This window comes from Sminthopsis crassicaudata, chromosome X (genome assembly GCF_048593235.1).
Source record: "Sminthopsis crassicaudata isolate SCR6 chromosome X, ASM4859323v1, whole genome shotgun sequence".
In the NCBI taxonomy this organism is placed as follows: domain Eukaryota; kingdom Metazoa; phylum Chordata; class Mammalia; order Dasyuromorphia; family Dasyuridae; genus Sminthopsis; species Sminthopsis crassicaudata.
The window spans coordinates 30022562-30048377 of NC_133623.1; the positions used below are offsets into that span (position 1 = coordinate 30022562).

Below are 25816 nucleotides of genomic sequence, written 5' to 3' on the forward strand. Positions count from 1 at the left end.
TGCGCGCGCGCGCGAGTGTATTCCCCTGCTCCTTTTCTGCCAAGGAGTAGGTTGAGAAAAGCCCAACTTTTGGCCCTGTCTCTAGGTGGATGTTTGAGGGGCCGGCCGGCCGGGGCTCCGGAGGGAGGGGCGCAGGCGGAAGGGAGGAGGGACAAGCGCCTGGACCGGGCACTGCCTCAGCAACCGGTGGGGCCGCGGGTGGGAGCAGCGTGTGCCCGCACCTGTGCGCGCCGGGACCCGGGGGCAGGCGGGGGAGGGGCGGCCCCCCACCGGGAACCTGGCCTCTGGTGAGCGCGGCCGGGAGAAGGGGGCTGCGGAGCCGCGCGGAGCCTCCCGGGGCCAGGCTCCCTTGGGAACTCGCCTTCGCCCTCTGGGCGGGGGAGCCGCTGGCCTGGGTTTGCTGCCGCTTCCTCCCTTAACTCGGTGGGCTCCCCCCCACCTCCGACCTGACTCCCACTCCCCCCTCGCCCAGCCCAGCCGCAGCTCCCTCGGACGGACGGAGGGACGCTAGTGATTTCCATTGGGTGAAGGAGGCAGGGGGAGGGAAGGAGGCGGGAAGGAGGAGGAGGAGGAGGGGAGAGGAGGTGGGGGGAGAGTTGGGATCCTTTCAAAACCCAAAGCTCACGCTGAGCCTCTCTCTCTGTGGACACTCCGCTTCAGAGACAGGGGCTGCCTCTGGTCTGCAAGATGTCTGGCAAACTTCTCCTGCTCTACCTGGCCATCTACCCGGCCCTCCAGATCAGGTGAGGGCTCGCCTTTTCCCTTCGGACCCCGCATCCCATCCCGTCCCAGCCACGCGACCCCTTCCATCCAGGAGACAAATTGCTAAATGAAAAGCCATCCTTCTCTCCTATGCCCCCCCCCCCTTCCCATCTCCCCTGCGCTGCTCCTGTTTGTCCCGAGCCCTTCTCCATTTCTCCTGGCACGTTAGTCCCGGAGGAGACCTGAAAAACCATTTTTCCTTTCATTTTGACGGATGGGGAAACTGAGTCCGGCCTCTCCGTGAACACCCCCTTGCTCTCCTGAGGAAGGGTCTGCCCGATGGCTGGGGGAGCGGAGCTGCGCGGGCCCCGGCAAGATTCGGCTGGCACCAAGTAGCCTGCCCCCTTGGCTCTTTGAAGGCGGGGGATTCGGACGAGGGGAGACCCGGGGAGCCGGGGGGAGGAGTGGGGGGGCAGCCTCCCAGCTCCAAGAAGTCCAGGGCTGAGTTGGGAAGGGGATGCGGGGGGAGAAGGGGATGCGGGCGGGAGAGGGGAGTGCGGTAATGTCACGGGCACCGGCTCCCTCTCCGCCTGGCTTTTTCCTGCCTGCGTGGCTGGGGGAACCGCGCGGCGGCGGCCGGCCGGTCCCCGGCTCCCGGGCCATGTTCCGGAGCCTCTGCCCCCAAGCCCCGGGCCGGGAGGGGGCGGGAATGCGCGTCCTCTGCTTCCTCCAGCACCGCGGCGGCGCCCACAATTCATTTCCCCGTTCTCCAAGTGGGTGCCCGGGCAGGGCTGCCCTGGGCTTCGCGGGCTTCCCTCCGGGTCGGGGGGAGGGACCGGATCGACCCCGACAGCCCGTGTCCCTCCCTTGAAGAAGGGGCACAGACGGGCGCGGGGGCAAGTGGCCGCCAAACTCACTGCCGTGTGCCCCGTCACTTGCCCTGAGCCTCGGTCTCTCGGCCGCGATGACTGGGGGCGGGGGAGGGGCCGCGGGTGGCCGGGCCCGGGCTCCCCCTCCGGCTCACCTGAGGGTCCGTGAGGGCGGCGGGGGGGGGGGGGGGGGTTGGCTGCCCACCCCCGGGCAGAGGCCACCCCGAGTCCGGCAGCGGGTGGGGGCTGAGGCGCGAGCCCCAAAGGGAGGGAGGCTGGTCGCCGCCGGCCTGTTGCGCCCCAGCCTCCCTCCCACTTCCCCAGCAGCGCCCCCTCCCCCTCGGCCCTCCCCCTGACGTCCTCAGGGTGGGGCTGGCGGGTGCAGATGGCAGCTCGGGAGCGAGGCCGGCCTCTCCCCGGCCTCTCGCCCGGCCGAGGCTTTGCTGTAAACAGCTCCCCGAGCCCCAGCCTGCGGATTGGCAAGTTTTGCCCCGCCAGCCCCAGCCCCGCCAGCGAGCTTAATGGCCGGATCGGGGAGAGAACATGTTGTCAGCAGATCATTACCCTCAGGGCTCCAGGGAAGTGGGATTTTACTGGCTGGAGCTAATTGGCAGAATAAGGCAACTTAATGCCCATCAAATCCCATTAGGGATGCAGGCCGAGAGTGGGCCGGGGCCGGCCGGGCAGGCTGGGGGCTGCCGCGGCTAGTGCAGCAGGCTAGGCCGGACCCCGCTGCCCACGAAGGATCCTCTCAGGCTCTGGGCTCGCCAGCCCTCCCTCCCCTGCCCTGGGCCCTCCCTCCCCTGCCCTGGGCCCTCCCTCCCCTGCCCTGGGCCCTCCCTCCCCTGCCCTGGGCCCTCCCTCCCCTGCCCTGGGCCCTCCCTCTGCAGTGCCTCTGCTCAGATTGATTTTTGTCCCGTGTGGCCCCGGGCTGGGCTGCTCACTCCTCTGGGCCGCTCGGGCATCTCGGGAGTGCCAGCTTTCAAAGCCCCGGAGAGCCCTGGGGACGCTTTGGGGAGCGGGGTGTGGAGAGTGAGGAGGGCTCTGGCTCCCCCGTGGCCGCACTGTCTCTGGTTTGCCACAGCCCGAAATGGCCCAAGGGCCCCAGTGAAGGAGAAGAGCTGGCGCCCCAGCCGCTGCCTAACCCTGGCCCTGGCCACCCTGCTGCCCTTCACTCACCCCTTCCTCGGGCGCCGATATCCTCACCTGCCCTCCTTTCTGGCCCGCCACCCCAGAGGGTCCCCACATATCTACTGAGCCTCCAGGGCCAGAGATTTGCACTGGGAGAATTCCTCTGGGCCATCTCTAGAATACTGATTGACAGTGAGGGAGGATGAGCCCATTCTCTCCTAGAATGTGGCAGACCACCAGTGGGCCTTCTCTCCACCATGGCAAAGGGGAGGCTCCGGGATGGGGCAAAAATTGCTTCGAGGTCTGGGTATCGTACCTCTTCTACCCCAGCTCGAAACACACGCTGATTTGGCTTCTCTGGCCAGCCTGCTTTCTTCCCCCTGCCAGGGACGAGGAAACAGGTACTCCCAGCTCACTTGGTTTGCCATCCCTGAAATAGGTTGGGTTTGCAGAGTGGCGACCCCCAGCAGCTACCGTAGGCTTGTGGTCCTGCTATCTGCCACCCAATGGGTGACCCACCCCGATGACTGAGATCTCCAAGATAATGTACACGAGCTGGAGCTGGCTAATTACTGCTTTTGACTAATAAAAGAACAGGCTGACAGAGAGCAGATCCCTCCAAGAGATGAGTGACACATACTTCCAAAGAGTCACAGTCTCTCAGTGAGGGTATCCTAGCAAAGGACATCAGAAGCCTTCCCGTGTCTGGGGAGATGGTTCTCCTGAGTGGTTTTGAGCCCAAACCTTCATCCCCCGGTGACTGACCTGCTGCTGCTGAGCCGCTCTCGCATTTTGCCAGGCCAGTCTGCCAACAACAAGGAAGAATCCTTCCCAGACGGGTTAGCTCTGCTAGGGCTTCATTGTGATGGATTAGCCTTCCTTCACCCAGGCTTACTTCCAAGCTACAGAGAGGTATCGGAAAAGGTCTTTAGTATCATAAAGATGAAGATTTCACATTAAAAACCAACTTTGAAAATTAAAAAAAAAACGACTGTTCTTTCTATAGGAGGTTCTTCTCAGCAACTGTTCCACCCTCTTCATCTTTCTTCAAGCTCTTTCAACAAGGGGCCTCTTCTCCTTTCCTGAGAGAATAAATCAGCGGTCTTCCAAGTGGGTCTATCCCCATTTGTGGGTTGTGGTAAGACCCCAAGGGGTACATTGTTAACCAATCATAGAATGGGGAGATGGGTCACAACTCTATCCTTCTGTGAAAACCAATGGGGAGGGGGGCTCATTTCCAACACAACCACGCCTTCCCACATCATCGGTGGACACTTCTTCCCTCTTCTCTCTCCTTTTGCTACGAAACCTCCCATCCTACCCCTTTCTGAGCTGTGATTGACCCCTCAGAATAGTTAATAGTGGATCTTTATCAAGGGCCCCCACCACATCAGCCGTGCGCATGCCATGAGAAACTCCTTCCCTCAGATCACCTTGTTGGCACAGCACACAGTGGGGACTCTGGGTAACTTACCCGGGGAGGACAGAGTAAGTTACATACAATGAGCAGTCCCATAGAGGGCTTGATCTGCAAAGATCTCTTTACATTCCTCCCTTCTCCATCCCCCTTCCAAATTCATCTCTATCCTGCAGCTTCTTAATCAGACTCCCAGTCTCTCTCTCTCTCCCTCTCCCTCTCCTCTAATCCATCTCCAAAACAGCTACCAAAATAATCTCCCTAAAACCCAAGTCTGATCCTATCACTCTCTTGCTTAAGGACCTTCCAGAGCTCCCTATTGCTTCCAGAATAACATACAATGTTCTTAGTTTGGCATCTGAAGCTCATCACAAATTAGTTTCGGCACTGTATATCTTTTCAGGATTCTTTCATCTTATTCTTCCTTATACAGTTGCCATTCTAGGCAAATTGCTGCTTTGGAAACTTGGTGTCCCACAGCTTGCCTTTGTTTGACTGCTCTCCCTCTTCATCTCTGCCGCTTACAAGCCCTGGCAAGGCTCTCTTTGGTGCCACTTGCTGTGGGAAGTTTGCCATGGTTTCCCCTTACAGCAGGGTGGGACCTTTTTTCTGCCAAGGGCCATTCGGGTATTTATAACATCATTTGTCGGCCATTCAAAATGATCAACTAGAAGAATTCAAGCGCCGGAAGGTTGTTGTACCTAGCTTTTTGTTCATCACTGACCACAGTTGCCTCATCTACTGATTTCGAGGCCCAGATGTTTCCCAGCCCTGCCTTACATGCTAGATTCCCCCTTGAGGGAAGAGAATACTATCCAGCCAGTTACTTGCACATAGTAGTAGCTCCTAAATGCTCATTGGATTCTTATAAATTATCAGCAGACTAAATCTCTTGTTAGGGTTTCTCTTCCTAGAGGCCCGGAGAAAGGCTGTGCTCACCTGCATCTACTGAATATTTGCCTTTACCTTGATTCCTTTTTCTCCCGAATCCATTTTGGGGCTCCCAAAGCCCTCAGAGGTGGTCTTTCAGTCTTGTTTAGAGGGAGGCAAGACCTTAGCCTCCTTCTCAGCAAGAACACTGAATCCCCAGGGTATCTGTTCCTTTGGCAGAGTCACTAAAGCCTGGCTGGTCTAAGTGCCCCCTATTGTTCAGTGGCAAGTGTGAGACAGCCTCATGGTTCAAACTGTAGAAGCCAGACAAGAAAGGGAAGGGGTGTGTGTGTGTGTGTGTGTGTGTCCAAAAGCATTGCCTCTTTCTTTTGCCAGGGAGGCTCCTGCTTGCTCTTGCTATTAGACCCTGACTTTGAAATCCCAGCGCTGGGGTGAAAGGAGTTTTGGGTGCAATTGCTAGAAGCTACCTTGGGAAGGGAAGGGAGAGTGGACTTTACTGGGGGATTTGGGGCTAAAGAAAAAGTGATCTTTCTGGGGAGGGGCATTGGAGAGAGAGCTTTCAGAGAGGGGCCTTTAGCCTCACTTGGTCTTTCTTGATCCTAGCTCCGACAGTGCCGAGGAGTACGACTATGACTATCTTGGTGTCAATAAGACTTGGGTCCTGACTCCCAGAGCCCAAGAGACTGATGCCACCCAGATCTTGAATACCCTTCTGAAGGACTATGACAGCAAGCTGAGGCCTGACATTGGAAGTAAGTATCAGAGAAACTCCTGTCCTTTTTCCTTAGATCAGAATAGAGGGAGAGATTGGGCAGAGAAAGAAAAACTTCCAAAATGGTGGTGGGAGCAGATCCGAAAGCAGCACAGGAGAGTGAAAGGAAGAGTTGGGTCCAAGGAATAAGGACTCTGACCACCAGCATGCAGAAGTCACCAGGACCTGATGGAGATCTTCTAGACCAAAAAGCCAGGTTCAAATCCAGGCCGAGGACCACCTTCTACATGAAGCCCATCCTGATTTCCACTCCCATGCCCAGCTGCTAGGCAGCCTTCCCAAATCCCTCCCCCTGGATTGACCTCATATGTGTTATACAGACACTTGTCAGGGTTCGAATTGACTTTCCTATTGGAATGAAAATTGATCGAAGGTCAAGGAGACGCTTTTGTGTTTTGCCTTTGTGTCTTCAATGCCTTAGATATAGTAGATGCTTCTATTCAAGTGGGTATGTTTTCTAACTTGAATATTGGAGGGACCAGTATGGTGGCTTAAGTATACATATGCGGTCTTCCTTCCGGCCACCTTCCCTTCTTACTTTAACATTGCTAGCTTTTTACCTTCTTCTGTCTTGCTCCCCTTTCAGTCAAGCCTACGAACATTGATGTCGATATCTATGTGAACAGCATCGGGCCCGTTTCTGTCATCCAGATGGTGAGTACCAAAGGCATCGGCTTGGGGCTCCCCTGGCCTGGCAAATCCTTGGGATTTGCTTGGGAACAAGCTTTGAGGTTACTTTGATCTGCTCTTTGTATCTAGAACCACACCGGAAGTGTGTGTAGGGATTTTAACTAACTTCTACTACATAACAATACCACACAAAGCAAAGTTATTGTTAAGAGTCGCTTATAAATAAATGAGGATCCTTCTCAAGGGTGTGCTGGTAAATATTCAACAATCATGTGTCCCCCAAAAAAGGGGACTCCAAGAAACACTTTTATGCTTATTCTGAATTGTTAACATTTTCTTCACTACTTAGACTGGAAATCAACAAAACAAATCAAACTCTGATTTATAGAATTTGCCTATTTTGAGATGTAAATATTCGCACGGAAAATTTCACAGTTGCCTCTCGGGAGCCTGTAGGAACTGGTCCCAGTACACCCCTACTCCATTTGTATTGCCCACTTCAAAAACTATTACAGACCCTCCACTAAAAACAATTCAATTCAGTTCAGCACCTAATTATGCCAGCTACCGAGTGAAATACCAGAGATACAAAGAGAAGAACAGATGTGACTGCCGATGAGTCATCTTATGAAATCAATCTGGAAATGGTACCTATGTTTTCATTGAGAAATTCTTTTGGTTTCTTTGGCTTTGGGTCTTTCTTAAACTTTATTTTATTTTTATTGTTATTTTATGTTTTCACATCACCTTAATTTCTGAATATATTCCTCCCCGTCCCCTACCCAGTGAGATATCCTTTGTAACAAAGAGCGACAAAGAAAGTGGGGAAAAAATCAACGCAAGAGCCGCATTTAATAGCATATGCAATGTTGCATAACCGTAGTCTTCTATCTCTCCAAAGAAAGGAGGGAGGGAGGTATATATTCTCCTCTCTAAGTTAAGGACAAGTATGGTCATTGTAATTACACAGCATTTGATTCCTAGTTTTTTTATTGTTTTTGTTTGGTTTTGTTTAGATTGTTGGAGTCAACATTTTATATTGTTTTCCTGGTTCTCCTTACCTCACTCTGCATTCTTTCTTATGTCTTCCCATGCTTCTCTGAATTCTTCATATTCATTGTGTCTTATGACACAATAACATTCCATTATGTTCATGTACCACAACTGGTTAATCATTGTTAATCAACGGGCGCCTATACCGTTTCTAGTTCTTGGAGCTGACATGAGTATTTTGGTAGATAGGGCATTTTTGTTTTTGTCTTTGACCTCCTTTGTACATAACTAGCAGTGGAATCTCTGGCTCAAAGGATATAGACATTTTAGTTGCTTTCTGAGATGTTTGGACTAATTTGCAGCTCTATTGGTGTATTAACGAGCTGATCGTTTCATAGTCCCTCTAAAATTGGTCAGTTTTTTCTTTTGTCACTTTTGCTCATTTCCTTGACGTTAGGTGAAACCTCTGGGTGGTTTTGATCTGTATTCTTATAACTAATGATTTGGAGCTATATTTCATGTGGTTGTTAAGAGTTAACAATTACTTTGAGAAATATTTTTTCATATCCTCTGACTACTTTTGTATTAGAGAATGGTTTTTGGTCTATGTGTGTTTTATACATTTGGGTTTATATGCATATAATTATTTATAAACAAATATACATGTATAATTATCTATCTAGTAAATGGTTTTGTATCCTGGATACCAAATGCTTATTACAAAATTGGTCGCTAAGATTTATTCCCCAATAAACAACTTTCTTATTTGCCCTAGCTGCCTTGATTTTATTTGTATTTGAGCACTGCAACATCAAATAGTTGAAATTAGCTATTTTATCTTGGTGATGACTTCTATCCTTTGTTTGCTTAAGAACTCTCTCTCTAGCCATGGTTTTGAGATGTACTAAATTTTGTTCTCTTCTAATTTTATTTTTAATGATATCAAGTCAACAAGCTTTTACTTTCCTCTTCTGATTTTTTTTTAATGATGTCAACAAGCATGTATGTGCCAAACACTGTGCTAAGCACTTGGGATTCAAAGAAAAGCAATTAATATCCAGGTTGTACATTTATTTGGGGCTTATTGTGGTTAGATGCAGGTTTTGTCAAATGGAGTGTTTTTTCAAGTAATTTGTTTGCCGGTTTATTGAACAGTGGGTTATTAAATGTGATTGTTTCTGGTTCTTTCTTATGTAACCTGTTCCATTGATTTGCTTTTCTATTTTTGACCATAACCAAATAGTTTTGATAATTACTGCTTTGTAATATAATTTGAGGTGCAACAGTGCTAGCACCCTTTATTCTTACTTTTTTTTGGTCATTATTTCCTATGGGATTCTAGACATTTTGTTCCTCCAAATGAATTTTGCATTTATTTTGTCTAGCTTCATAAAATATCTGCCTTTGCAGTTTGACTGATATGACATAAAACCTCTATTTACTATACTGGTACAGCCCAACCATGAGCAATTACTACACATCCAATTTTTCAAGTCATTATTTATTTATAATACGTTCTTTAATTATATTTATCTTAAATATGTCTTGGCAGATTGACTTTGTGATAGATTGATATTTTATTCATTTTGTAACTATTTTGAATGGAACTTCCTTTTCTATCATTCTTTCTTGTATTTTAAGAATGTATACTGACCCCTTGCCTAGAACTCTTACAAAGTCCTTTGACCAAAAGCAAAATCATTCTGACTTGATCAGTCGGGAGGCTGTTAGTAAGGGAAAAAAAGAAGGCCCTTGAAAAGAGAGCTCATGGAACATAAGATTGAAGGCATAGTTAGAACTCCAATGGTCCTGATAAGTAATCTAGTAAAAGACCCTTATATGACAAGCAAAGAAAATGAGGTTAAGGGATTTGCCCCATGTCACCCAGATAGTAAATGGCAGAGCCAGGATTTGAACCCAGACTTCCATCTCTCACTTTTTCCACTGCACCATACTGAAGGCCAAGGCCAACCAGGCTTTGGAGTTATTGACTATGCTCAAGGAATTTGTTCTAGAAACTTCTTGAGATTAATAATTCCTCTTCTACCCAGCTAGATGGCTTGGTGGATATAGTGGCAGGTCTAAATTCAGGAAGACCTGACTTATTATTAGCTTATTAACTTGGTATGTATGTGACCCAGGGCAAGTCATTTAACATGTTTGCCTCAGTTTCCTCATCAGTAAAATGTGGATCATAACAGCACCTATCTCCCAGGGTTATTGTGAGGATCAAAATGAGATTAATAATTGTAAAAGCAGTTAGCACACAGCCTGACACATAGTAAGTGGTATATAAATGTTAGCTTTTCTTATCACTGTTGGAAAGACCCTTACAGATCATTAGTCCAAGCCTCTTGTTCTCAGAGAAGGGAAAGGATTTGAGTTAGGACATTAGTAATAGACCCAGGAATTAGCATCCAAATCTCCTGGCTCCCAGAATCAGGCACCCCCCCCTGAAGCTGAGATTCTGGTCCAACTTTGGGGTGACAGAGGGAGAAGTGAAGGACAGAGGAACCTGGCCTAGACCAGAGCCACACAAGGCTGGAAAATAAGGAGCAGGGCAGGAACCTGGTATTCTATAGGTCCCCCCATTGCTGTTTTTCCATAGCATCATGTCATGTTCTAATAATTGTACAGGGCTTAGCGCATAGGATGTAGTGTCAGAGCTGTTAGGGACCTTAGAGACTGAATCTATTCTCCTTTATTTTAACACGAGCTGTTGTCCAGCCACATTTCTTCTATATTGCACTTATGTAATTGATGATTTGAACCCAAGGGTCAAATTTTACATTTGTCCCTCTTCTATCTCAGCTTCTTAGATTAGGAGAAGAGGCTTGCCTATAATCACATGGTGGGTTCATGCCTAAGACGGGTGATTCAGAGTTAAGGACTCTTTCTACCACCCAGTACCACTATCTCAGACCTCTTTCCTCCATACAGGTGTGGTGACTGGTATACTCAGTCTAGTCAGAGGGAAGATATAGTGCCTTCCCAGTTTCTAGGAGGATATTTTCTTTCTTTTTTTTATTATAGCTTTTTATTTACATGCATGGGTAATTTTCTAACATTGACCCTTGTAAAAAGTGCTGTTCCAACTTTGCCCCTCCTTCCCCCCCCACCCCCTCCCCCAGATGGCAGGTAGTCCCATACATGTTAAATATGGTAAAATATATGGTAAATGCAATATATGTATACATATTTATACAGTTATCTTGTTGCACAAGAAAAATTGGATTTAGAAAGAAGGTAAAAATAACCTGGGAAGAAAAAAAAATGCAGGGAGTCCACACTCATTTCCCAATGTTCTTTCACTGGGTGTAGCTGGTTCTGTTCATCACTGATCAATTGGAACTGATTTAGATCCTAGGAGGATATTTTCTAATTTTTTTCCTTAAGAGGCCCGTTTAAGCCCTCTAATAAATATTTTTAAAATCTTTCTAGACTTCTCAGTTTTGTTATTTGTCAAATGAGGAGGTTGGATTAGATATCTTCAAAGGCCTAATCTAACTCTAAACCAATGATCCTATTAATGATCCAATCAATTAATCTATATTTATTAAATGCCTATTGTATGCCAGGCACCATGCTGAGCACTGAGGATACAAAAAGAGGCAAAAGACAATCTTCATCCTGAAAGAGCTTACTATTTATTGGGGAGACCACATGCTAACAAATAATAACAAGGCAATCTATCCCATGGCCCATGGTCACTGACCATTTTGTATGCTGCCTGATTTTCCAGGACTTCTGGGAAGAAGTAAGTACTTCAAGATTTAACACTTCTTTCTCCATCCCCTTTTATACAAAGATCCTGGCCCACCTCTGTAGAGGGAGTAGTGGTGGGGAAGCAAATGCTTAAGAGAGAGGGACGTGGCTAAGCCAGGGCCACACAAGGATAGGGTAAGGAAGAGGGCAGGAACTTGGTATTCTCTAGGCCCTTCCATTGCTGTCTGCGTTCATCATGCCCAGTGAACATCAAAGCAAAGGGCACAGCTTTGGAGGGGAAACTATGTTTTAAGAAGGTAGCCTGGGTGTGAGCAGAAAAGGGGCAGGGAATGGGAGAAGTACTTTGCATATAGGAATGCATCTAAGAAGATGAGGCTTTTTTTTTAATTTAAAAAACTGCCAATTCACCAAAGCTGGTTCCTCCCTAGTCAACTGGCCCCTTGCATTCGTCCAGTTACTTGAACTCCATAGTTTCTTGGAGCTCCCCTAGACTCTTGTCCCTATATTTGCTATTCTCTAGAGCTAGCTCTGGCACTGATACTGTCTCCTCAGTGTGAGCAGGGGAAGGGGGAAGGGAATGAGGCAAGGGAATGAGCAATTGTATAAGGCCTACTATGCACCGAGCACTTTGCTTAGTGCTTTAAACAAATTTTATCTCATTTGATCCTTACAATACTCCATGAGGTAGGTGCTATTATTATCATCCCCATTTTACAGATGAAGAAACTGAGGTAAACAAAGATTAAGTGACTTGCCCAGGGTCACATAATAAGTATCTGGGACCGGATTTAAACTTGGGTCTTCCTGACTCTTAGTCCAGGACTCTATTTATTGACTTTGCCTCTCAACTTCCCTTTGGACAGCTAGATGTGGGGAGCAGGCAATGTGAAGGTAATGGGACTATATCTCCTCTAAATCTTGGGGTACACACAAGCCGGATCTTTGTATGTGTGTGAAGGGGATGATGAGTCTGAAGGAACACTAAGAATCAGAAAGGGGAATAACTCAAAGGCCTATCTTCTTGCCTATCATGTTATTAAAAGGGCTGCTACTCCTTAATCATCTCTTGGGTCCATCACGGTGCCTAGCACAGGGTGTTGCCTATAGCAAGTATTTAGTGAATATCTGTTAGACGGATAGGTGGATGGATGGATTATTAAAAAAGGTTGTTTTATGAACACTAAGAAGGAAAAATGGTGATTACACAAAGCCAGCATGGCGGCTTCATCAAGAGCAGGTCCTGCCAGACTAACCTCATTTCCTTTTTTGATAAAGTGACTAGATTGGGATCAGGAGAATGGCACAGATGTAATATTCCTCAATTTCAATATGGCATCTGACGAAGTCTCCTGCGATATCCTTGTCGAAAAGGGGGAGAGAGCATATGATGATACAGACTTTAAAGCTGAGTGACCTTAATGAATATCCGGTCAAACTACTACTGTGTTTTACAGATGAGGCCCTGAGGTGAAATGATTTGCTGAAGGTTCTATAGGTATTAAGTAGCAGTTTGAATTTCAGCTGGGGTACTCTGACTCCAGATACAGTGCCTTTTCCTGCTATAGTGGATGGTGATATAGTTAGGTGTTGGAAAAACCCATCGGAGAGCTGGAACCAAAGAGCGATGATCAGTCTTAGCCTGGCACGGGATCTTTTTGTGGTCCTGTTCCGTTAACCAGTTTCTAATCAATGACTTGCATGAAAGCAGAGGTGACACCCTTATCACATTTTGAGGTGATGGGAAGCCGGGAGGGATTGTTAGTGCATTGAACTGATATCCAAATAGATCTTGCCTGGCTAAATCGGTGGACCGAGTCTAAGAAGATACAATTTAATAGGTATAAATGTAAAATCCTATATGGGCTCAAAGTATTAATTTCACAAGTATAAGATGGAAGAGATGCCAGTAGATAATAATTCATATTGAGAAACAGAATGGTGGAGTGGGAAAGAAGACCTGGATTCAAATCATGGCTTTGCCATTTACCACCTTTGAGATTCTGGGCCATTTTCTTCACTTCTTTTGACTTAGTTACCTTTCCTTTTTACTTTTTTTTCTTTATTAAAGCTTTTTATTTTTCAAAACATATGCATGGATAATTCTTCAACATTAACCCTTGCAAAACCTTGTGTTCCAATTTTTCCTCCCTTCCCCTAGATGGCAAGTAGTCCAAAATATGTTAACTTAACCTTTACAATAAGATGAAGGGGTTTGATGACCTAGATGTTCCCTATGGTTTCTTCCAACACTAAGTCTGGGATCCTGATGAATTGCCCTCTTGCCACCTTCCCTCAATCCCTTAAAAGTCCAGAGACAGGCCCACTCAAGCTTCCATGTATTTGCTGAATTAGCATGTTCCATGGGTGGTAGAGTGAGGATAGCTATTTTAAAATTATGATATCTAACATTAATATAGCACTTACTATGTGCCAGGCACAGCGTTGAACACTCACAACAACTCTGGAAGATGGGGGGTGCTATTGTTGATCTATATTCAAAAGACTGGATATTGTGGGGGATGACAACTGCCACATGGCAGCCCCAAACCCAAATCCACACTTAAGCTGTAGTGAGAGATACAGTGTCCAGAATGAAGGAGGTTACAATGTACCCTGGACTGATCACATCTAGAGATTTATGTTGGGTCCTTAGGGCCATGTTTTAGGAAACAAATGGACAAGTTGAAACATGTCCAGATGACAATTGGAAGACTATTACTTGGGCCAGAAACCATATCACAAGATGATCAGCTGAAGAAATTGGAGATATTCAGCCTGGAAGAGATGAGACTGGGCAAGAGGTGTGGTGGGGAGGTAGCATGATTGCTGTCTTCTGGCATTCTAAGGGCTAGTGTCATGTGAGGTTGGCGGAGTAGGTAAAACTAGGAGAATTGGATAAATGTGTAGGGAGGCTTGTTTTATCACCACATAAGGGGAAAAAAGTCCTCATTCGAGTTTTATAAAAGCTGTCCCAGAAGGAAGTGACTCCCCATCTTTGGAGGTCTTCAAGCAGTTTAGTTGATCATTCCCTGAGTTTTTGTCCTTTTGCAGCTTTAAGCTGGTGTAGAGAAGAGGTGCCAAACTCATAGCCTGGGGCTGTACTCTTTGTACTACGCCTGCAGAACTCCTGAGGCCTAAACCAGACTAAAATGTAGTTGGGAAAGGGCAGCTAGATGGTGCAGTGGATAGAGCATGGGCCTTGAAGTCAGGAGAAGCTAAGCGTTCAAATTTGGCCTCAGACACTTGACACTCATTATCTATGTGACCCTGGGCAATTGTTTAAAAAAAATGAAATTTAATTGGGAATTTTTTGACAAAATAAGTGAAAATGCAATGCAATATGGAAAACCATAAATGAGCATTATCTAAGTAAACATGCAGCCCTTGGTGATCCTTTTCTGTTTGAGTATGACCCCATGATTGTAGGTGGCCTCTGAAGTCCTTCTGGAATTCTCCAGTTCTATGGATGAATGAATAAATTATCATTTCATTCTCCACGTTCCTTGGATAGGATTAGGATATGCTGGTCCCTCCAACGTGTCAGGAGAGAAACTCTAAGCCTGAGTTAGTACAGAAGTAAAGGGGGGAGAAATTCTGTGTGCACCTCTGGGTTCCTGCCTTTGGGATTTTGGTATCGTTGGCAAATGTGTGATGACATCATAGAAATTTAGAACTAGAAGGAACTCGGAGATGATGTGGCCAACTCTCTCCTTTTATAAATCAGTAACTTGAGGCCCAGGGAGGGGAAGGGGACTTATATTCAAGACCACACTGCCACTTAGCTGAAGGGCTGGCACCAGAGCCCGGCTACCCTGAGCCCAGGGTGGGGATGAGCCCTGGGTTTGGGGCTGGCGAATGGTTAAGGGAGGTTCTGGCCTGGGTTGGAAGGATGCCGAAGCCCCGCGTGACCAGACGGGGAGTGGCCACTTGGTCACGCTAAGCCGGCTGCCTCTGTATCTCCTGGTTTTAAAAAGTCCTCCCGGCTTCCCGGCAATATATGGCATCCCAGCTGGCATGAGCACCACACAATCATAGGCTTTCAGATACCGGAATTAGAGCTGGGGAGCCGTACAGACAGCTCTCCAGCTGGACCTTCAGGTGATAAATCATGCCAGGATGGGAAACTCATTTCGCTCCCCTTAAAAAATGAAAAGAAGATGTGATTTAAAATCTCCTTCTTAGGAGCTAGGCACTGGATCCCTATCATCCATCATCCAAATTGAACTATATTAGTTAAGAGCTGTTCGAAGGGAGACGAGCCGCAAATGCGGATTGTTACACAATACCAGAACAATTGCCACCTAAGTGGCTCCTTTTTTTCATACTTTCCCTGTTAATTGTGTTTTGTCCTTGGAGTTGTTTTCTGTAGTAAGGTAGACCTCCTCCAGATAAAACTCCAAAGTTGAGATCCCTCTCCAGAAACTATCTCTGTTGCCAGATTCATGGAGGCAAGGCAGTTGAGCTGAGGGAGCAGAAAGACAGCTATTTCTGCCAGTGGCCCAAATGGGTCTGCCAGCTTCTCTCTCATTTTGACGCTTCCTACAGGTTTTCAGGTAGAAGCAGGGAGAGAGCCCAGGCCTCCAAGGCTTTATATTGTGGCTGCAAAGCTGAGTGTGTCAACAAGAGGGAGAACAACAGGGCTGGGGGATTTCTGTAGAGTTTCTGGTTAGCTAAGGGGTTCATCACGGTGTGTGTCTGTGCTCCTGTTCTTCTGTGTCATGTGTACCCCCTGCTCTGTGCTATGAAGTGTTATAAGCCGACTGAGGTCTTGGGCACAGAATTCATCAAAAGACTGGGCGATGATAAACTGGTCAAAAGCTCAGAGCTAGGTTCATCCTCAATAGTACCTTTTGAGCCCTTCCCTATTCTCTTTGACACGATTGTATTAAAAGTCTTGGGATCCAGACAGCTCAAGTTAACGATATTCCCCTTCCTTTGGCTAACATCCATCTAGCAAGAAGTAACCTTTGCCCCATCTCCCCTGCAGGAACTGCTTTCTCAAGGTCATGCCCAGTTGGCTTTAAGGGGGATACTCAGATATTCTGCTCCTTTCAGCCCAGCTCATCCTCTTACTTTGATCATAGAATGCCGTTTTGGGTTAGATACCTATTTTCAGTATCTTCTGGGATGGTTATGCTTGGAATACAGAAGGCAGGCTCCTTTTTCTCCCCAGAAAGCCTTAAGGTTCAAAGAGATTTTGAGTGGTCAGCTAGAGCTATCCTCTTGCCTCCAGGCAGGAATGATCTTTAACTATCCCTGAAAAAATGAAAGACAATGATACTGTGGCAAAGCCAACTGGAAAAGCCATCAGAAAGCCTCTCTCTGAGACTTTTTATCCACGTAAATATGGTCGGGTCTATTTGCTTCTCTGAGACGCATTTCCTCATCCATAAAATAGGGCCAATGACATCTGTACTAAGCAGTTAGGTGGCACAGTGAATAAAGCACCAGCTCTGGACTAAGGTTCAAATTTTCCCTTGGACACTTCCCAGCTGTCACACAACCTGGATTTCATTGGAAATGCTTCTGAGGTTTGAATCATGTGTCATCAAGGTCTTGGGTGCCATTTTAAATGAGGTATCTGCACCTGGGCCTTATATCCCCATGAATCAGCTAAATGATGCTAGAGAAGTAAGCCGTGAAAGATGCGTCCTTTTGTTGTCAGTTCCAGGTAGAAACTATTGTGGCACAGACCTTGTATGGATAGCTGTCATCTCAGAGAAGGAGGCGGGAGAGTTGGGCTATGAGAACAACAACTGTTGCCAGTAACCATAATTAGGGGCCAGTATCTTCCTTCCTCCGGCTACCTAGAGGTTACACAGCAAATCAACCCAAGCCTCTTGGTTAGGGCATCATAGACACACAGTGGTTTAGATCCGATTTGATTGCTTTAGAGGATAAAACCCAGCTGCCAGAGCTCCCCATGACAGAGGGCTAGGCCCAAATGGCCACTACCAGTTCAATACTTAGGAGTCTGCCTCTGTCCTCAACTTTGTCTATGGCAGGGGTCACAGGACCATGAAAGCAATCCAGACACATCAGGGTGAAGGGGCTGATTCTTCCTTACTTCCATGCATACCTAACAGGGACCAGCTAGGGCATTTGGGAAAAACCCAAACTGAGAACCTTGAGGGGCATTTAGCTGGACCTTTCTCTGTCCTTCCAGTGCTTAGTATAGAACCTGGGTGCTTAATAAATGATTATTTCCTCAAAGTCACTTTTCTTTCTTTTTTTAAAAAAGTGCTATTTCTTTTTTTTTCCCCCAATGATATATAAAGACAATTTTTAACATTCACGTTTATGAAATTTTGAGTTCAAAATTGTCTCCCTCCTTCCCAAACACTACCTCTCCTTAAGACAGTAAACAATCTGATAGCAGTTTTATACATGAATTCACTTTTCTAGAGAAGCCTTTCCATAAGTTTTAAATCCATCTAATGGAACTATCATGTAGGTTTCACTTCTCCATCTTTTCTACAAGATAACACAAGGTGCTTTATCAAATGTTTTGACATCAAGGACCTTTAATCAAAAGGAGCCAAAACACATTGGGAAATCCGACCTCATTTCCTCAGATTGGAATAGGTACTGCTAAGTAAAGGGAGGGAGGTTGTGAAGGCTTCTAAATGCCTACAGAAATAGGAAAATAAACAGGCCTAGAGGGAACAAACGTCTAGTCTGAAAGCAATCCCAATCCTCTATTTTCTGGGGCCCAGGAAGATTGGATCTGAACTCTACCCTGGAGTTACTTCTGAAAAGCTCAAACTTGTTTCTTTTTCCTTTTCACCAAAACATTTCACCTGATACTCAAAGGAAGGAGTGTCACCAGGGACACATCCTGCCCTGATGATTCTAGCCACATGTTGTTGGTGAGTAGAATCTGCTAGGGGTTTCTGGCTGATGAGAGGAATGTGCTGCAGTAGAACGAGTCAAACCTTAGGCTCAAATCCCATTCTGCTGCTTCCTACCCGTGGGACTCTGGGCAAGCCATTTCACCTCTCTGGGCCTCAGTTTCCCCATGCATAAAATTAAGTGATTGGGAAGTAGATGATATTTAAGATACCATTGCCTTCTAAATCGACAGCTCCATGTTTTTATGCATTTAACCAGATACCGAGTTTCTCAGTTGTACTCTGAGTGTTGACCCCTCCGAGTCAGAAACTTAATCATTAGTCGTCCAGCCCACAAGACACAATCCTCCCCTCCACAGCTATATCAGTTTAGGTTTTAGCCATCTGTTTTACACAGCAACATGTGAGTATGTCTGAAACAATCAGTATTTTGTTAGCAAGCAATTATCGTCCTAGGAATTGCTGATGGTCCCTGCATGTCCAGTTGCAATAAGAAGTCTATAATGCCGCATCTAGCTGCAATAATTATTGTAGGGTGTACTCATTGAGCCAGTTCTTTAAAACAGAATTCCCAGGATTTCAGCTGCTTCCATATAGATGTGCATTCAGGGTCCCCTTGTCAAACCCACGGGGGGAAAAATCGATCCATTCATTATCAGTCGATGTGTAATTAACTTACAATTGTTATCTTGTTAAATAGAAATTAAATCCTTGTTTGAAACACTTTATAATTTAGAATCTAAACACAGCATGATTGTAGAATGAATGCTCTGCTGGCTGAAGTAACTAGGGAAAAAGGTTTTTGGTTTCTAAGTTGGAGCTGACAGCAGCAGTCCAGTTCTGCCAGGTCCCTTCAGGAGCAATAAGGAGTCCCCTGATCCTGCAGGGAGAGCTCCTATATCAAGGAGGGGCAGAGGCCAAGGGGTCCTTTTGTCTTGTTCTACTAACTATTATAATCCTAAGGTTCCACCTACCAGCACTGGGGGAGGCTTTATACTTCTCCATCCCTCTCCTCCATCTTTCTTTGCCTGCCCACATCAATTTGCTTAATTCACCACTGAATTATGTCTGAGTGAGAGACAGCCAAGATTCCTCCCCTAACAGGACTCTTCTGGCCACATAGGGAGTGGATGTTAGCATGGTGCTTTTGTTGTACTCAGATTAGCTCAGGGATTTTGCAGAGGACAATGTACTTTAGCTTTTAAAAGGGATGTTGGTACACATGTGGGTGGGTTGATATTTGCATCAAAATAAAATATTTGCATTATATTATATATTTAACTCCTCAGACCTGATTTAAATTTGTAAAATTGTTCTTTCCTCACAGCAGTTCTGTGAATCAAACGATGCAAGTATCATTAACCCCATAATACAGATAGCAAAGGAAGGATCAGAGAAGCTAATAATAATAGGTTGTACTTATGTGGAACCTTAAAAAAATTGATTGTCTTTTTTTTTTTTTTTTTTTACCGTGACATCAATTTCCAAGTCCTTTTCCTCTCCTTTACCTAGCAGGCCTTACCCTCTAAGAAAGATTTTGTTTTGAAGTTCAGAAAAATCTATTGATAGGTCCATAGCATCTGACAGCATATGCAACATTTGATTTGTATTACTTCCCCCCAACCCTTCATCTGTCTTCAAAGCCAAGATTCAGTATCATTTTAATATTCCTTCAGTTTACATTGTCAATGTGTTTATGTTGTTTTCTTAGTTCTACTTCATTCTGCATTAGTTATTTTAAGTCTTCCTATGTTTTTCGGAATTTTTTTATAGTTATCATTTCTTTCGGAATCACAATTTGTTTAGCCAATCTGTTGATATTTGCCACATTTCCCATTATTTTCCCTCTTACACACAATTGCTATGATTAATATGATGTAAATAGAACCATTGTTTTTGTCTCCCACCTCCCTGGGGTCAGTGGGATACTTGGGTAAAAGGGTATGGACATTTCAGTCACTTCCTTAACAGAATTTGAAATTGCTTTCAAGAATGGTTGGATTAATCCACAATTCCATCAATAATATATTATTTTGCCTCTCTTTCTACAATCTTTCAACATTGGCCCTTTCTCTCTTTTGTCATAATTGTTGATTTGCTGGGTCTGCATTAAAACATCAGATTTGTTTTGATTGACATTTCTTCTATTAGTGGATTGGAATATTTTTCATACTGCTATTAAAAGTATGAAAATCTTTTGATAACTGTTTATTCATATCCTTTGACCATTTATCCAATGAAGGAGTGGCTCTTGGGCTTATATATTTATGTTAATTCCTTAATTATCTTGTATAGCAGACCTTTATCAGAGATCTTTGATGCAAAGACTTTCCTTATTCAAAAGCTGCATTGATTTTGTCTGTATAAGAGTATTATAATTTCCAGTAATAGAAATTGTCTAGTTAATTCTAATTCTTGTTTGTTTAGGAATTCTCCCTCTAGTCATAGTTATGAAAAAAGTCATCTCCATCCATTTGCCCTAGTTTTTGAAAAATGATCTGGATAATATATATGGATTGTGTACATTTGGGACAATATGGTATATAATATATAGAGTATATGCTGCAGATCAAAACCCTTTTTTTTTCTTTTTGCCAAATTGCTTTCTGATTTTCCAGTTATTCATGTGAAATTGGGACTCCTTAGTCCTTGCTGTTCTTAGGGTTGTAGAACTCTGTAGTTTCATATAATTTGATCGTTTCTGATTCTTGCTTATCTAGTCCATTCCACTCAAAGCTGCTCCATGTTGTTACTGGGAATAGAGTCAGATGAGGATCAAATGAATTAAGAGATGCATGGCACTTTGCAAACCTCAGCTTTAGAAATGTCATTGATATTATTAATACTATCGATGTTACTATTATTTGACCGGTACCAAAGCGTTGTCAGCATTACTTTGTCATTTTTCTAGTCTGAGGTCTAAAAGTGCTATTCCTCCTTGGTTCTTATTGTTTTTCTCATTCTTTCCTTTGAAATTCTAGACCTTTTTGGCCCTTCAGAGAAATTTTGATATTCTTTTGTCAAGCTTCATGAATGTAGAACTTCTCAAAAAGTTTAAAATTTGCTCATAATTCATCCCTATAGCAATCCTTCAAAAAAGGGCTATTATTATTATCCCCCTTTAACAGAGGAAGAAATCAAGGCTCATTAAGGGAAAGCAGTCAGGAAGTGTCTGAGGCCAGATCCAAATTCAGATCTTGCTTGTTTTAAGCTCAGCTCTCCTCCATCTACTACAGCAAAAGGTCCTTTGGACTACTAATTATCAGGCTCTGGGCTGGAACTCAGATCTGGAAGCCCACATTCCAGGGACCTAATTGGAGAGTGTGGTTCTGGGAAACTTGTCTAACACTGAAACTCACAAAGAAACCTGGGTTCTAGTTCAATCTCTGTCACCATTTGACCTTGTTTAAAGTCACCTTCCCCACTCTGGGTCATGTAGACCTAGGGGGTGAGGTGGAGAAGAGTCTAGCTCCTCTCAAAGGCCACCTAGCCTCTGACAATCTTGGAGTCCAAGTTTTAGGGCTTTAGGCATTTGCTCTTCAAATTGCTTCCTGGGTTTGGGAAGCCTGCTGTTTGTTTTATCTTTCCTTGTTATTAGTGGAATAAATCATCCCTTTCTCCTACATCCTCCAATTCAACTTCCTTGTCAAGATCTTTATAGGCCATTTATGGGGTTAGAAAACATCCTTATAATCTAAGGTTTGTCTGTGCATGCATGCATGCACACATTCAGGGGACAGCCGCCCTAGGTAAAAAAAGAAAAAAGATCCCCTTGTAAAATAAAAGCTAAATAAACCAGGAGTTTCTCTTACAACTACAAGTACTTCACTTCACAGTCTAGTTCTGGGGAATGAAGGCCGGAGCTTAATTGACATCTGAGCTCCTCAATCAAAAGCTGAAAGAGAAACCTTGAGGCATTTATCATGGGGGTGGTTTTTAATGATTTGGAACTGGGTGGGTTTCCCTCTCTCCCCCCCTCCCCATTGGAATGGGTCACGGAAAGAGGGAAGCAACCTGGCTCGTGTTCCATCAGTATCTGACGTGGCCCTGAAGACCAGGGCGCCCTGGACAAGGGGGTCAAGGCAACACCAAGCAAGCGCCACTTAGACATATCTATGGAAATGGTACATCCTAGCCCATGGGGATTGTACCTTTCCTCGCATGAATGACTGAGACCTGAATTAATTTGGGATCTGGATGACAGAGACTCCCAGTTGTAATAAAAATGCAATCTCATGCCCTACAGAGCTCTAAGCAATAAGAGGAATTTACTTTGGATGCACAGTGGCCCTAACCATTCAGACCCTATGCTGATCCCCAGTTTTGCCCCATATTTGATGTGTGATTTTCAAGTCACCTCTATATTACATCTAGGATTATAAGTGCTTATATATGTCAAGTTATATAGGACTTTAGAGGATATCTAATTCATCTCATGTTCCTCCCTGCAGACCTCCATATCCTCAACATACTTAAAATTCTGAATTCATAATATCTCAGTTCCAATTCAAGCCCCACTACTTAGCATCTGTGTGACTTTGGGCAAGTTGCTTTCTATCTCTGTGCCTCAGTCCTATCACCTTGAAAATGAAGGAGCTGGGCTCCGTGAGCTCTGTCTCTGGATTCTGATGGTTCTTTATGTGATTAGAGGGTCGAGTTCAATGACCCCTCATGCTCTTGATCATTCTAAAGCTTGAGGATTCTATAAGCAAGGGTTTCCCTCTAGGCCAATTTCCCTTGGATATTGATGAAAGGCGTCCATATGGCATTTTTCTCCATGGTGAGAAAGCAGAAAGGAGAACTTTACCCCCTTAGAACTTCCTTGAGTAAGAGGTGGTAGCTCAGCTGTGCTTCTGGAGAGGGGGGAGATGGGATGCTCTTCTGTATGAGAACTTTGACATAAATGTGTTCCTTCAGCTTCTGGTCTAGTGATCAGAGCTAATGGCTCTAGTTGGTGAAAGGAAAGGAACACATGTATACACAGCTCTGTGCTGAGCACTTTACAAAGATGATCTCATTTGAGTCTTACTACCACCCTGAGAGGGAGTGCCATTATTATCTCCATCTGACAGTTGAGAAAACTGAAGCTGAGAGAAAAAAAAATCATGATTTGCCCAGGGTCCCTGAACTAGGAAGGGTCCAAGGCTGGATTTGAACTCAGGTGTGGTGCTCTCTCCCCCATGGCACCACCTAGCTGCCTAACATCTCAGTCCCACTGACCAGCTGGTAAAAAGATACCAAAGAACATCATGTAGAGGATTTCAGGAGAGCCTAAAGAGCAACTGATGGCATGAGGTGAGAGGGATTGTTCTGGCGTTGATTGTTCACAGTAAACAAAGGACCCACTGAACATTCAACTCAAACTATGTCTTTTCCTTCCAAACCTTTCCCACACATAGGATCAGAGGTTTGTGGCTAGCCGGACTGTTCTAGTCATCCAATGCTATCTTATCATTTTCTAGATGGGAAAAATTCAGCTCCGAGGAGGGCTAGTAAGTTCCCAATGTCATCCAGATGGTCAGTGGCAGTGCCGGGATTTGAAACCGATACCATGCTCTACTTCTAGTTCTCTCTCTGCCCATATTACTCTACCTCCATCTTTTCCTGTATATATATATATATATATACATACACATACATACATATATATATACATACACATACACACACGCAAGTGCAAATAAAAGCATACACACAGGGCACACGTGTATGCAAGGAAACACACATACATGTATACAATATTGTGTATATATACATGCACATATGCATATACACAGAGAAGTATGTACACATGCAGGAAAATGCAGACATCCACCCATCCATTTTTATATTGCCGTAACTAATGTGTATCTTTTTTTCCCCTTCCTACTTTGGGGACATTGTCCACATAACCAGATGACCTTGAGCCAAGTCACTTGCCCTGTAGGAGCCACAATTTTCTCCTCTTTAAAATGGAGAGGATAGTCATTGGCCAGCCTCCCTTTAAGGATTATGGGGAGAAAACAATCAGTGAATGGGGCTAAGCATGCTTACTAAGAGGCAGTGCACTGTATCAGCTGGCCTAGAAGATGATGCCAGTGGATGAAGGAGCTTCCTAGCCATGCTCTTAGTTCTCAAGTGATTCCCTGTGCTTCCTGGATAGCGGGCCCCTGTAAGGCTTCTGGGACTATTCTTAGATTTTCCTCACTGTACATTACTCTGCTGTCAAGGTTTCTGTACAGCTAAATGGTGGGAGGGAAAGGGAAGGATGGGATGAGGCAGGGGAGAAGTGTCAAGTGAACTCTTTCCTTGGAGCATTTCCCTAATTCTTCCAAAAACACCAGGAAGTGACCTTGGTTTTTCCAAAGGCCATCAGTGGGATTCCAAAAAGCTTAGAGGACCTACAGAAAGGGGATGGTTCCAAGCACAGACCTTATGGCAGACTGTGTATCTGGATGTCACTTTATCAAAAATCATGGAGATTCAGCATCAGGGGAAGCATTGTTGTGGCTAGAGTCAATGAGGAAGACTGTGTTTTGGGAGGCAAGGGTGGCCCATCTGTAGACAGCACTGTCATGAATCTTTTAAAGCTACAGGACAGAAACAGCTGTGAAGCCTTGTTCTATACTGTCAGATGACAGTCAAGGAAGACCAGATCCCTTTAGAGAAGTGGTTCTCAAATTTCTGTTCTCGATATCTTTATGCCATTAAAATTACTGAGGATCTGTCCAGAGGGTTTTTGTTTATATGGGTTATATTTATAGACACTTATCATATGAGAAAAATAAAAATTAATTTGGAATCTGTAGATCCTCCAAAAGGGTTTGAGACCTCCAGAATTCTCTGGAACACCCTTGGAGAACCACTGCTTTAGAGTAGGGCTTCTTAAACTTTTTCCACTCACAACTCCTTTTCACCTGACAGATTTTTAAGTGACTCCAGGTATATACATATATAAAATATGGATACAAATCAAGCATTTTCTGGTAATAATGCATCATTTTGCAGCTCTCACATTCATTTACAAGACGCCATACAGGCTCACGACTCATAGTTTAAGAGTTATGTAAACTCATAGTTTACAGGATACTGAGTAATACTCTGGAATATTACATTAACTTTCTGATTAATCTCCTTATCTGGAGTCCTTACCTTCTGCAATCCCTCCTCCACAGAACTGCCACGTTGATATTCCTAAGGCACAGTCTGACCATGCTACTTCCTTGTTCAAAAGTCTTCAGAGACACCCTTCTGTATCTAGAATAAAAGAGAAAGTACTTATTTGACATTCAGAGCTCTTCACAATCTGACTCCTGCCTATCCTAGGCTTCCAACCAAAGCAGGCAACCTACTACGTACCATTTGCTTCTGCACAGCTTGGCCCCAAACCTAGAACCCTTACTCTTCTCTATCTCTTACAATCGCTAGGTTCTTTTGAAGCTCAATTTAGGTACACTTCCTACACAAGGCCAAGGAAACATTTGTTCCTATGGGTACATGCTATTTCCTCCAATAGAATGTCAGCTCCTTGAGGGCAGGGATTATTTCAGGTTTTTGGTCCCAGTATCTGCCTAATAAGTGATTATGGGATGCTTGCTTGTTTAATGTCCCAGGGTACCTTCTTCCTCAGATCCCAATATTGGGTTTGCTCACTTTCCCTTTCCTTTTCCTTAATAAAAAGAATACCTAATGTTTATACAGCACTTACTAGGTGCCGGCACACAATGCTAAACATTTTACAGTTATTATCTCATTTGATCATCACAATAATCCTGTTGAGTCGGGTGCCCCATTTTACAGATGAGGAAACTGAGGACAATTGGGGTTAAGCAACTTGCCCAGGGTGCTACAGTTA

The 25816-nt window shown here is 44.9% G+C and overlaps 1 protein-coding gene across 1 annotated transcript in view; it reads left to right on the forward strand.

Moving 5' to 3' along the window:
* The first annotated feature begins 628 nt into the window (after positions 1 to 628).
* LOC141548528 (gamma-aminobutyric acid receptor subunit gamma-4-like) overlaps positions 629 to 25816 on the forward strand; it is a 62396-nt gene continuing 37208 nt past the window's right edge. Inside the window, exons 1-3 of the mRNA XM_074277477.1 lie at positions 629 to 743; positions 5614 to 5762; positions 6369 to 6436. Of these exons, the coding sequence (XP_074133578.1) occupies positions 688 to 743; positions 5614 to 5762; positions 6369 to 6436 (273 nt within the window). The 5' untranslated portion in view covers positions 629 to 687. The remainder of the gene's footprint in view (positions 744 to 5613; positions 5763 to 6368; positions 6437 to 25816) is intronic.